Source organism: Lissotriton vulgaris, chromosome 3_1 (assembly GCF_964263255.1).
Source record: "Lissotriton vulgaris chromosome 3_1, aLisVul1.2, whole genome shotgun sequence".
Lineage (NCBI taxonomy): Eukaryota > Metazoa > Chordata > Amphibia > Caudata > Salamandridae > Lissotriton > Lissotriton vulgaris.
In genome coordinates this window covers 1,116,455,639-1,116,469,996 of record NC_141689.1, presented here as the reverse complement: position 1 = coordinate 1,116,469,996, position 14,358 = coordinate 1,116,455,639, and the positions used below count along the sequence as shown (strand labels likewise).

Here is a 14,358-nt window from a genome sequence, read left to right as displayed (position 1 = left end):
TGGACTATAACTTCCAAGTCCCGTTTGCACAAACAACTAAACAAAAATACATAGATACTTGGGTCACCAGCCTGGTATTTTTCTGTACACCATCTGACAACAGACTACAAAGTGTAAAAACGAAAAAAAAGTAGCATGCCTTTTCCATCTATGCAAAAAAAAAAAACATCTCAACTGGTTTCATTGAGGGAGTCAATTACATATGTATGTATAATACATTACGACGCAAGAAAGAGGGAGACTCGTGGTACGTTTAAAAAAAGTGCCCATTGCATCATATATTTAGAAAACAAAAATGAAAGAAACAGTTGTAACAGCACTGTAGACACAAAATGCAGAGTCAGCCCGAATTGGACTTGGTGCGCAAATGTGCTTTTGACACACAAGGGTGGAGACGCAAGTGACAATGTGAAAACAGCAAAATGGTGCACTGTGACAAAGTGAGAAATTTTTATAGAAGAGGAATTTATGGTTCATCAAGAGCGATTTACAATGGTTGATCAAGATTTGACTGAGCAATTTAAGTGAACCATAATGGAGTTTTGCACCACAAGTTGCACTGAAGAGGCGACGAGGCTTCGATCCTATTGATTCAGGATCATCATCAGGACCGGGTTGCCAATTATGGAGTGCTGAGGGTCAGGTCACGTGAAGAAACCTTGGAGAAGGGAAGGGAGCCGGGGTGGACCGTAGCGAGCACAACAGTCAGCGCTGTGGGAGGTAGCCAGAGGTGGCTGTGACCTGGATGAGGCAATGCTGGGTGACCGATGGGTAAATCCAATTGAAGTCGCGCCAGAGGGTGGTGTCAGCAGTAAGAGGAGGGTACGGGCGGGTCAGGGGAACCTGAGGAGCCAGATGGACGACACATAGGGTTGTGGCACCGTTCCACTGGGTGTATGTGCCTGCTGCAGTCGGACATGCAAGGGGAACCGTTTGTTAGAGGAATCAATCCAGGGGGTGGAGAGGCGCTGCAATCAGCGTCCAGTCGCTACGACCGTGTGCGGTCACAGCGCCTCTCTCCCCCCTGGATTGATTCCTTTCCTCTAACAAACAGTTCCCCTTGCATGTCCGACTGCAGCCGGCACATACACCCAGTGGATCGTTGCCCAACCCTGTGTGTCGTCCACCTGGCTCCTCAGGTTCCCATGACCCGCCCGTACCCTTCTCTTCCTGCTGACGCCACCCTCCGGCGCCACTTCAATTGGATTTACCCATCGGTCACCCAGCATTGTCTCATCCAGGTCACAGCCACCTCTGGCTATCTACCAAAGCGCTGACGGTTTTGCTTGCTGCGGTCCACCCCGGCTCCCTTTCCTTCTCCAAGGTTTCTTCACGTGACGTGACCCTCAGCACTCCATAATTGGCAACCCGGTCCTAATGATGATCCTGAATCAATAGAATCGAAACCTCGTCGACTCTTCAGTGCAACTTGGGGCGCAAAACTCCATTATGGTTCACTTAAATTGAACAGTCAAATCTTGATCAACCATTGTAAATCACTCTTGATGAACCATAAATTCCTCTTGTATATACATTTCTCACTTTGTCACATTGTGCCTTTTCCCTGTTTTCACATTGTCACTTGCGTCGCTACCCTTGTCACAAGCATATTTGCGCACCCAGTCCAATTCGGGCTGCCTCCGCATTTTGTGCCTACAGTGCTGTTACAACTGTTTCCTTCATTTGTGTCTTCGAACTATATGATGCCATGAGCACTTTTTAAAAAAGTACCACGAGTCTCCCTCTTTCTTGCATTGTAATGTATTATACATACATATGTAATTGACTCCATTAAATCAAACCAGTTGAGATAATATTGTTTTTTGTCTACTCACCCAGATCTCAACTAGGTCTATGGGTTACACTCCTGTTCTTACAATTTTCCATCTATGCAACATCCCAATGTCCATAAGGACTACCCCAGCGCTGCTCCAATTTAGATAAGAATTGAAGATGCACCTCTTTAAAAGACTCTAAATCTCAATGCGTTCTAAGTCGACAACTGAGCTACCTCTCCTGTCATCAATGAGTATATGCTCGTCTCTGCCTCTGTACATGGTCATGTATAGAATGATTACCAAAGCATAGATTCTTATAGGTCCAATTTGTTGCTGCTGCTACCTTGGTGCAAACAGTAACTGAAGTCTTCGATAAATCACCAATGGTACTGCCAATAAACATAAAACTGACTAAATGCACTGAATATGAACTGCTCAGTAAACGTGTGTGAGAATTTCATTCGAATGCGCTCATGACCTACAGAACACAAATCAACTCTAGTACTTTACACTCTCTTAATCCTTCACACGATGCCTTTGCAATATGACACAATTAAGTTGTGTAAAGAGGAAGCATTCTTTTCACTACTAACCTTTATATGTCATCATTTATACATCTGAACTCTCGGTTTTGTTTTGTACCACTAATCTCCATAGATACAGCGAGTGAGTGAGGAAAGTTTCTGTGTTGCTACAGGCATGTTTTAGTTAAATTCGGAATCTAGTAATCGACTGAAATTGGTTGTTCTACAAGGGGCATCTCAAAGCAGCAGAAAGCTTGGTTAGTCGTTCGAAGTAACCAATACACACAAATGCTGAAGTACATTAGAATGGAGCTGCTACCAATTTGTGGCGGCACCGTTGCACGGAACATGGTTTCTGCTGGTGTTACGGCCTATCGCCGTGACTGGCTCTTGGTGAAGTTTGCCTTTCAGGTTTTAAAAGCACTGCAAAACTTTGAGATTAAAATACCTGAAAATGTAATTTGTCAAACGCTTGCCAATCAATTGAATCGAAGATGTTGGACCAGAATCTTGCACTCTTCCTCCTGATTGTTTATCTTCTCTTTGTTTCTTTCCTACTTTCTGGAGACATGGTTTCCAAACTGACTTCTTTACTTCATGGTATATCTTCTACATCAAACTTGGCAGTCTTGATTTACGTATAACCTAGGAAATATCCATGGAAACCAAAACCCGAATAGCCATTGCTACCAATATTTAACTTTTATGATCTGTTCTTTATTATAAATGGAGCATCGAATTTAATGATTCCCGTTCCTTGATCGCTTCTCTGTTTTGTGTTAGGCTAAGTTTATTTCTATTACATAAAACAGAATAAAAGTATCAAAACCAAAAAAGAACACTTTTAGGTTGATTAAAGATGGTCATGCCGGTTATCCTTTAGGTCAATTTTCAGCCAAAGCAGTAAGACTTATGAAAAATCAAATGTACTGGATATCAATTTTTTTGTGCACCAGAAATTATGCAATATATGTATTATGATGGCAGCTTTTATGCACATTTTATAGATTTTTATTTTTGTTATTACCAAACTAAATTACTAAGAAGATAGTATACAGCACGTTCTGTTTGACATTGGGTGGTCCACTGATTTCAGATGTGGTTAAAATTGCTACAGTTTAATGATGCACTACGTTTCATCTCCAAACATTGGGAATCTCATGCATATGTGCAACTGGAGAATCTGACCGCGAAAACTGAGCATTACATGTCTGAGACGAGCACTTCAGCTTTACAGGAAAGGCTGCTGGGCGAATTAAATAGTTCAGCGAAACAGGATTAGCTGTTGTGCATGTAGCACGCAACCACTTAAGAGATATATTGGCTTATTCTCATCGCTTGTCTTGCGTCTCCTTACTCGACAACCTACAGGTCAGCTGTCTCTTTCAGAACGTGATGCAGTCACAATCGTAATTTTTTTTTAGATAAATGTCTGCTGCTGAACATGCTGTGTGAATACTGCACGATCATGACTGCACACATTCCAAAACCAAGAAACTATTAAAGTAGTTGCCTTCATCCGGCTATGGTTAACAGTAGCGATTATTATCTGGTGAACCTGCTCTTGCACAAAAGGGAGCACTGCAGACTTGGGGGCCAGGTTTACCACATTTTCAGTGGATCAAGCCCATCGATGTGCGATGTCAAGTGTGGCCACGAGGTGTCCATCCATGTGCCTGCTGGTTCTTGGAAAAGACACATGCGAGAGAAAATGTCCCAGTTAGCATGGACAACGACTCGTTTATTAATTTTGTATATTGCCAACGAGCAATAGCGGGAAAAAAGGGAGGGGTGTCAGATAATTTCATGGCAAGGGTTGCCACATTATCTTGCCCTTCTTTGCAACCGCAGCATATGAGTAAACTGCGATTTGATAATATAGGCAAGAAAATAGAGGATATAAAATAAACAGCACATTCATGTCCATCCTTCTGTCACGGTAAAGAAACAAATGTTTGAGGCACCACATAAACCCATAATAAAAAACGCAGGCATGTATTCGTAAACTTTTAATAATGCCTGTCCTGCAATAACACACAAAGAAATGAAAAATGTCCTTAAGAAGTTCTCCACTGTGTTTCCTTCACACTTGGAACACAGTAAGTGAATATTACTGTGGACTTGCAACAAATGCATCTTTTTTTGTTACAGTACACAAAGTGTGCCATGGGACTCGATTGCAGCTTTTTGTGCGCGTATCTCGCAGGTTTCTCATCATACGTGCTTATTAGTGCTCAGAAGCAGCCCTACTAACCATGAACGCTATAAAAAACAATAAGTTATTACAAATGTTTAGATATTTATTACACCTATTGTAAATGGCATGCACATTTTCCACTTATTAAATGGGGATTGAATTTATTAGTGCCTCAAAATAACACAGTTTCATAATAAAGGCATGCACTGGAAAATGGGGAGTACATGGCGGTTCCTGGAACGAACGAAGCATGTGCATGTCCTGCCGTTAATGTTATATTGCTCCGTTACTGGGACTTGCCTGTCGTGCAGCTTATATGTGTCTCTGGCTCCAAGCGCCCCACTAGATATGCTGGTCACATCAACACGAGGTCTTAAAGACGCCCTGCTGTGCTGCGAGCATGGTGTCTCCTGTCATGCTCAGCTTCACTCTCAGTGTGAATGATCCTGGGCGGACCGTCGGGCTCCTACCATACATTATTGGTGGGGCTTGTCCCTGAGATCCAGTATACTTGTGTGCCTGACTGCAAATGCTAAGGAGAAGCACTTCTCCCTCAGAGAAGTTTATTCCTAGGGTTCTAACAAACTTTTAACCTAACTCCATGCACAGCTATTCAGGTTATAGCGATTCGTGATTTTAACTTCGTTTCTTAAATCAGGGCCATATAAGATGGAATACTAGCAATATTAATGTACAACCTTAGGATACAGATGTCTTTGTTGAGATCCAGCCGCACGCTGAGAGAAACAATTAACATCCTGGCTGTACTGAAAACCACAGTGCTGGGAATGGATGCATGCCCAAATAACTTTTCAACCACTAGGAGGGTTTAGGAAAGGAATTTCACTAGATACTCCAAGCTGCTGGCATGCATTAAATCCTATTTTATTAAACTGTTTACCTGTGACCGGTGCATCAATATCAAGCAAATTCTTTTCTTGACGTAGAATAGATGCTCCCTCTGTGATAATCCTCAAAGCAATGTTCTCTTCCAGTCGACCTTCTTTCATGAGATGGGCTTTGAGGACATCTACCCGGGGTTTCCCATCATTGTCGAACACCTCCTTTGCTGTAAGCCGGTGGTTTGGAGGAAAAGGGACAGCTGAAAAAGAAGAACATTGTTTATTCAAGTGAAACTTACATATACTAAAGTTTTAGTTCTTGATGTTTAATCAAGGTTGCACAGTTTTTTGAAGCAGAATAAAAATGTATCAGGAGGCATTCACCAAGGGTTCCTTAAGGGCACAACAGGCATCCAATCTTTTACAGATCCACTAGATAGGCAGAAAGAGTAAAATCTTCAGGTGTGTGGGCAATGTACAAAGTTTAGTGAAGAATTCATTGGTGGAATGTACACTGCCTTTAGGACAAGCTGGTGAAGGAAATATGATAAATATTAAACACGGTTCACAAATTTCCTGTGAGGTAATCAAAATGAGGAGAGTACGACAACTGAAATAAAAGGGCAGATCTTTTATAGTTATTAAATACATCTACAAAAACGTTTTTAATTACATATTATACTTGATCAACCATTACATTCCATTATAGGCCTAATTTAAATTAAAATCAGCCACGGGTTTGACTAACGATGGGGAGGAGTCAGACAGTCGTGTTTGTTTTGTAACGCCATCAAAATAAATATTCCCTCCTCTGGGAAAGGAGGGCTCGTTAACCCACTATATAAAATAAGGTCCTCGAAAAATCACGATGCAGCTATTTTATCTCGAGGATATAAGGACATTTACAAAACTTTCTCTACGAGTTACAAGTACGACCATACATATTTCTAGTGAACAGAGCAGATTTAGACTAAATAGTTACACCATCAAACAATGCCTAATATTACAGAGACTCATGAAAAAAATATCTCCAATATATGCAGCCCTGTCAATTTCCCGAAAATGTACAACACAACAAACAAGTGGAAATTGTTCGAAAATGGATCAGAAGCACATAAAAAATGTTGTGGAACTTCACGTTTGAACAGTGGTGCCATTTATGATAGAATACGTGGTGCCATTCATACGGTCATGTAGAAGGTCAGTAAGAGATTGGTGTGGTTGAAGTTAGATTTATCTTTAGGTCATTTATGCTGAGGATCGTTCAGCAAAAAGATTTCTTGATGCGAATCTTAAAATTTGGTTCAGAAGCTCCAGAGCGGAGGTTGATTAAAAAGCTGTGCTTTCAAGTTTTCCTTAAAGTGCGAGGGAAGATTATTCCCAAATGTGGACAGGCAACGCATTCAATAATTTGGCGGCCGCCGCTGACAAGACCCGATTCACAAAAGCAGTAGTGTGAACTCTTAAGTATATTTAAAAGGAAATGCCTCTTATTTGGAAGGACAACCTCAAGTATGTGTATGAGCCATAAAAACAGGGGTTTTTGAATAAATGGTTATGGTAGTGTAACTAACCATAACTGCGGACCTTCAGTGGTTTTCAGATTTTGTTTTATAACCAGAACGTTCCATTAATCCATGTTCATAAGTACTATCTTATACTGGCTGATAGGCATTGAACTCAGTAGATTGGTATCAAACTGGAAGACTTACGCAAAAAGCTATTCTATTTAAAACTAAAATCCTCTCAAATTAGACAGTTTTCTAGGCAACACAGCCATAACACCCCCTGCAGTGCCCCCGAAATGAAAGAAGAAAATATTTTGTGATAGGCAAAATGTAGTTGTTAAATGTAGTTGTTAAATGGCTGTATTGCTTATGTATATATACTTACATCAAAATTACCAGTTCAAAATGTTGTATTCAATAACGTCCATTGAACAGGATAAATGTGAAAGTGGTTGTTAAATTGCAGTACCATATTTAACATACAGAAGACGCACTAAAACAATTTACATTTGAAAGTCAGCATAAGTAATGCAGGTATTATAGAGCAGAACATGCATCATGTTCCAACACATTAAAAAGTGATAGGAGCGGTAGCCCACAAATGTCAGCTGTTTCCATTCTCACTGGTATTGAAGTTATGTGAGCAGTGCAATTGTATAATATGAAGACCAATGTTTAAAATAAAAGAGGAAAACAAAATAATGTTTTGGACTTATTATACAGCTCCGACTCCAACATATGTATACTGTCTGTAATAAATAGTGGCAATTCAAATGTTTTAACAAAATAATATACATATTAATGTATGCTGATCCAAAGTTCTGTGTCTAGGATTCACCACACACAAACTTCACCGTCAGCGTTAATAAAATGTAACTCAGGGCTCCCTCTCCTCTTCAGCACTTATTTGCTCTCTAGCTAGACCTGTGCACCAAGTCAAGGAGCTCAATTGATGCACATCCCCTGCAATCTCTGGCCTAACTGAATAGATCCTTTGCGACTGACATGATACTCTATACAGAGTGCAGTAGACCCATCGTCTTGTCCTCTTATACCAATTATGAGTTAGAAAGTGTGTAGCATATGACTGCAAGTCCAAGAACAAGAATTGCTAGCGAGGATGTGTGTTCTGTACCAACACGTTTTCCTAGGGTCCGTATTCCATTGGATCGGTCTTTTGTACCACAACGCACAGAGGGGGGGAAAAAAATCACTAAATAGGTAACGGCTTCTGTTGACCCCCACTTAACACCTTCGACGCTGATGACGAGCTGGGCTCGTCATGGCGTAGCCTCCTCGCACGCTGATGACGAGCCCAGCTCGTCACGTAACATGCGTTTTCGCAAAACTCAGCGTGCGAGCGGAATTCCGCTAGCGCGCATGGTGTTAATCATCACTGGTACCTGCGGACCTCCACTGAATCATTATTGGAATGCTGCCCCCCCATGAATCATTATTGGAATACTGAGCCCCTCACCCCCCAATGAATCATCATTGGAATTCGGGGACCTTAACTGAATCATTAATGGAATGCTGGGTCCACCCTCCCTCCAATGAATCATTCCTGGAATCAGGGGACCCCTACTGAGTCATTACTGGAAGACAGGGACTCAGTTCTGTGCACTACAAATACATACACACAAAATCCAGAAATGAGCATTTATCAAACAAATAAATAAAACACTTCATTATTTATGTAATTCACAAACAAATCTGAAAATAAAACACTTTCATGGGAGGGCTGGAGCCTTTCTACACACAACTGAGGCCAATCATTGGCCATGCGGATTATTTCTCTGCACTACATTGCAGTTCATCGTTTTTTTACAAACACCGACAAAAGCACAACATGTTGGCTATAATGATGCAAATATGGAGAACGTTTTTTTCAAGTTTCAAAAAGGCGTCTGCAATTAATCTGTACCAGTTCCCATAGCTTCCACAGCCACACGTTCATATTTACCTCCATCGTGTGGACTGAAAACTCTTCACTGGCCACAAATATACAGCTTCTAAACGTCCGGAAAGAGGGACCTAGGAGTGCAAGTCTTATGGCAAGCCCTGAAAGCATATACTCAGGAACTGCAAAAATCAGCGATATCTTCATTAAAGTACTTCATAGACACCAGTAGGCCACAACCTCCGGCAAGGATCGTACTATGTCTATTGTGAGTATTATATCATTTGCAGTTATACAAGGCAGCTTCCACTGGCAATGAAAGTTAATCACAAAAAAACGCCCACTCTCTTTTGTAATACTGTAGTAAGAATGGTTTTTGTCTGCATACTTCAAACTCTTACACCTCTATCATTGTCCCAAGATAGCATACCTTCTCTTCTCAAAGCCTAGGTAGATAAGACTACATTCGCACCTCCAGTTGGGTATAGTTATCCCACCAAGTGTGGAGAAGTGTGGCTCAATGATTAGAGCGGCAGACCTTGATGCAGAGGTCTAGCCCGGGACCAGGGTTCAATTCCCCACCTCGGCGGGTCTTGGGCTCAAAATTCCACGGACCTGATAATTCTCGCCTCAGTGCCTATTCCAATCATGGAGTCCCACTCTGCAACTCTGGGCAATAGCTTGCTTAATCTCCACAACGGCCCCCACAACGCTAAGGATGCCTGGCCTCCACCTTGGGGGTGCCCAGGAGTGGACGCCTCACAGGGAAAGCCAGGATGGGTTCCACAGCGGTATTCGTACAAGCGCCTTGAGACCCTTGCGGGTGAGTAGTGCGCTGTACAAATATCAATTTACATTTTACAAACATCTAATGCCCCAGCCACATTAGGCAAAAGCCTAAGTTTTAAGAACTAAAAAGTCAGCACGCGTAAACCGATCAAAGTGCAGGACAGAAACCAGAAAGGCAAACTTATCCATTGCATAGTGTGCGTGGCTTGAAGCAATAAGGAGGTGTGTGAAACTTCAGATCCTGTATTCTACTTTCACTGATCCAGGCAAAGGGTTGAAAGTAAAAGCAACATCTTTTCGTATCCTTTTCAAAATAGCTGCCTTGTCAATGTAACATCATCACATTCCTTCTCCAAAGGCACAAAAGACAAGAGGCCCAACACTGATGTTAATTGGAACCTTTTTAGGTGTTTGAAATGCAGCACTCTAAAACACATTGTTTCTAATATACATACAGTGGGCTGTGGGACCCCGGTAGGAGTGGGTAGGTAGTGGCGGATGCGCAGATCGCAGAACCTCAGCCTCACATAAGAGCAATGCCTTATGCGTGACCTACCGGGTACTGTTGAAGCCTGGTTAGTCTACTGAAGCGGGTAGATTCAGGTCTTAACAGGTACACTAACAAATTTAATTGGTTGATGTGAGGATATTTTCATGTCACCATAAGTTTAAGTGTAGATAGTTTCACAGTTGTGGTCCTGATGAATCGCAGGTAGAAAAAACCTTGAGCCAGAAACAGGTTGACCTTCACTGATCAATAAGGACACTCGAACCGAGACATTAGGCTTGGTGTAGAGCCTTGTTGCTTGCTTTTACTTAGGATAGGAGGCCCCCAGAATAAAGTTTGGCTGTCCTGGCACCCTGAACCCTATTTTAACCACCTCCCTACATCCACACATTTCTGGCCCCATACCCTCACTTCACTATACGGCTATTGGAAAAAGATCTCTGATAAAGTGCCCCTACTACAGGGAGCCCCTTGGATATTGCACCGCCGACCCAATGAGGAGCAGCCCATATGATGAAGCATGACACCTGAAAGGGTGTGTGAGTGCATTACAATCCAATACTTGGATCCCCAACTAAAAAAAACCCCTTCTGGGGTATAGTTGCTTCCAGTCGCCCTGACTCTTACAACAACTTGCTACTGAGGAACAGCATAACCTACATTTTTGATTCTTCCCTCCATTTCAACCATTGGCTTTTTCCTAACCAGCCTCTTTTTAGCTCTTGGCTTCAGACTTTGTCAATCACATCTTAGCTCAGCCAGAGGAGTATTTCTCCATAACCTAATGCTACTGGCTCTTTGGGTGTATCATTGCGCCTCTAATTGAATGCATGCATGGCATGCATAAAAGATTATTTTACATCTACCTGATTCTTCCTCTGTCAGATACACTTTGCTAACACATGCACCATGAACACTTGTCCATGCTTGTCTTAACATGCTGCCAGGTTAGCTCCTCCGTAATTGGCGGAGGAGTGTCGCTCCAATCGTCCGTGTCCACAGAAGAATAAAATAATGAAAAAATAGAATCGTATTTTTCTTTGACTGATTCGGACACGTGTACAGTGCGGGGAAGGGCCAGGCCATGACAGGCAGGTGGTGGTGGTAATTAGAAGTGCACATATACGTTGGCCGACCAAACATTCATGCGCACATCTATTTCTCCAACCCAGCTGTGTTCACAGCCGGGTTGGAGAAATGCTGCAGGGCACACAGGCAGTGTCTGATCGGCAGAGCAGGCCACTCAGACCAATCCTGGCGCTGCTCTCATGGCAGGAGCGCAGCACCAGGATTGACTGAGTAACCTCTGCCATCCCAAAGACTGCTGGAAGAGTTCAGAGCCTGCTGTGGCGGCCGTCTGAGGCTGCAGGGAAAAGGAATGTTGTTTTAAAAATTATTTTTCCTTCCCTATTACCACCCCCACCTATCCACCCATCCGTCAGTCCGTCCGTCCCCCCTCCCTCCCTCCCCATCCCACCTTCATGTCGTGGGGTGGGTTCGTTTGCTTAGCACAATTCTGGTTTCAGCATGGAGCAGTTGTGCATGTGCTCTCCTACACACTTAACCGCATCGCTGCTGCGGCGATTTTTGCGCTGTGCGGCTTTTTAAAAAAAAAACGCGTTACATGACGAGCTCAGCTCGTCATCAGCCGACGCCACCCGTGGGTGATGACGAGCTGAGCTCGTCATCAGCATGGAAAGGGTTAAAGGAAACCAAACATCCCCTACCCCCATTTCCACATATTCCGTTACCTACTCAGTGACCGTCGACCAAGCTACTGGTCAGTCTCCTCTTCGTTTCTCCTAGATTCAGCATGACACTACTCTATTATAACCATCTTTCTGTCATCTGCAGACTACAATTCCTGCCAAGCTAGCATCAGTGTGATGTCCATTTAAAGTCCAAGCAGTAAAATACCCTTGTTGTGTTCATGCATATTTGTTAGAAGTGGGTGTCTGTATGTGTGTGCTTTTGATGCAAAGCTCATGGGTACAACTCCAAACCTTGGTGGCGTAGCCAGTTATCCTCTAAAGCAATGCTTCCCAAATGTTTTAGAACCACAACCCACATTTTAGTCCAACAAACTTTTGCGGCCAACTTCGCTTTAATGAGCATAAGTGAGACTACTTTTTAATGCAACTAAAGCATCATGTGGTAGCACACTCTTTTACAGACAGAATATTTTTGATTGAAAGATAACTAAATTTGCATAGACATACAATTTTATTGATAAAACTATACTGCACACAAACATTGTGTGGAAATCTTGTTTCAGAGAATATTTATTATTTGTGGATCACCAAGTAAAGTCTCTTGATTTGTTCTGATCACATTAAAATCTTGGTTTCCATTACACTTCAGAATTACAAAATAATGTGCTTAATGCTTGTATTCCTGACTGTTCAATGTGTACAGTTAATTTACAGGTATTTGCATTTTTTGTGTTACAAAAAATTAAATCCTAATACTACATTCTTTAATTTCACACTTTATGTACCAGCAGATTGTCACAAATTTACTTTGTCTTTTTCTGACTGCAAAGAGAGCAGTTTGTAAACACCAGTACCCAGCTTCAAAACAAAATCAGCAGCAGGAGACCTAGCCTGACATTAGACCTCTGTCTTTGAGGTGCAGCAAATGCAACAAGATAGAGAATTTTGCCAACTTTTATTTATTGCTTGGATTTTGCTCGCAAACCACAGTTTGCTTTACTGCACTCTAGAGCAGTATTTCACAATCTTCACTGTGTTCTGTAATAACATAGGAGAGGATGTAGCCTAACAGCTATAGCGGTTAACCTCAAAGCTGGGGAACCGGGTCCGAGTTTGGCAGGAACGCTCAATATTCTGTGATTCTGGACAAATCACTTAATCACCCTGGGTCTAACAAAATAAATGTGTCCACCTGTAACACAACTGGGGCTCATGCAAAGCGCTCTAATACCTTCGCGTCAAGTTTGCGCTATATAAAACTCCCCCAAAAAATAAGAGCACAAATCAGTTATGTGCCAAGAAACCGGCCTAGTATTGGCAGGCTGAGACGGGACTGTCTGGTGCGCGTCCCCTAGGTCCCCCTATGAGCAGTTGGCGAGGTATGCTTGGGTGGCAGTGGACATATCTGTGATTCATCGCGTTTACGGGCTGCTGGGCGGTAGACGCGGCATTAGGTGGCTGACACTCTGTGGCTAGTGCTGCTGTGACTCTGCGCTCCGCTCGGCGGCTCTGAAACCCATTGACCCCCCAGACGGCTCCCTGCTTGAGCACCCCACTCCATTACAGCTCAGGAAGAGCAATCTGCCAACCTCCCTGGCTTCACTGCACCACATATGATCTGCCACACCACCCTTGAGGAGCTCTGCTGAGCCGTGGCCCGTCACCCAGTCGCCAAACATGCAGATGCCTGCACTCGCATCATCTATTGGGAAGATCTAATCATGTACATTGCTAAACATGAGGTGACATCTCATCCTCATCTGGTCTGAGGCTGATGCCCTGGGATCTGATACACTCTTGAGGCCCCGCTACCGGGCCCTCTCAAGTGTAAGATTACTTTTAAGAACTAATGGGAGTTTGACCCTTCCCACCCTACATAGCTCTGTCATACTCGGCACACTCTCGGTTTGAAAAAGGGTCCCACAATGCCTGACCCCAACATGGCCGACAATGGTGATTTCTTCCCCTTGCTGAATTTTTACTTACTCAACCCTTTCAGGACTGTGCCTGACCTTAAGAGGACTTCAAGAATTATTTCGGACCATGGCTGCCCCCTCGGACAATCCACAAGTACACATGACCTCTTTCCTGACAGTGGAGTCCGAGCATTATGTCCGACACCTGGTGGAGCTGCTCTGTTCAGCTAATGAGGAAGTCGGACTTGGTTCACCCCCTGAACGTCACCTGCCCAGCCGGACCTTGGGCACAGTTTCTCACCTTCTCCCTGACTCGCCCACCGTCACCAACATCGTATTTCTGTCACTCTGCTTTTGCCTTGTCTCCTTTTTATCAACCGGTCTGACCGATACCCGTTAGAGCTTCCTTGAGAGCTATATGGGAGACTGGCCTTGGACTACCTCCCTGGCCGTCACCTACCCATTCGGTCTTTGGGATAACTTTACCTCTGTCTCTTATTCAGTCTTCCCCCTCGTCCTCTCCCTTCTCACTCCCTCGCTCTCCCTTCGCTCTCTACTGGTCTCTCCTTATCTCCCGTTAATATGTCTCATATATTTGATGTAACGTGCGAGTGTTATTATTGTTGTAACTTTGCTGACCTTATGTAAAGTGCTCTGATACCTACGGGTTTAGCCAACGCTATA

General features: G+C 43.1%; 1 protein-coding gene across 7 annotated transcripts in view; it reads right to left on the bottom strand.

Annotated features, from left to right (window-relative positions):
- PPP3CA (protein phosphatase 3 catalytic subunit alpha) overlaps positions 1-14,358 on the bottom strand; it is a 707,038-nt gene that overhangs the window by 477,034 nt on the left and 215,646 nt on the right. For all 7 annotated transcript variants that reach the window (XM_086961590.1, XM_086961592.1, XM_086961587.1 and 4 more), the window contains exon 2: positions 5,401-5,601. In XM_086961590.1, the coding sequence (XP_086817716.1) occupies positions 5,401-5,601 (201 nt within the window). The remainder of the gene's footprint in view (positions 1-5,400; positions 5,602-14,358) is intronic.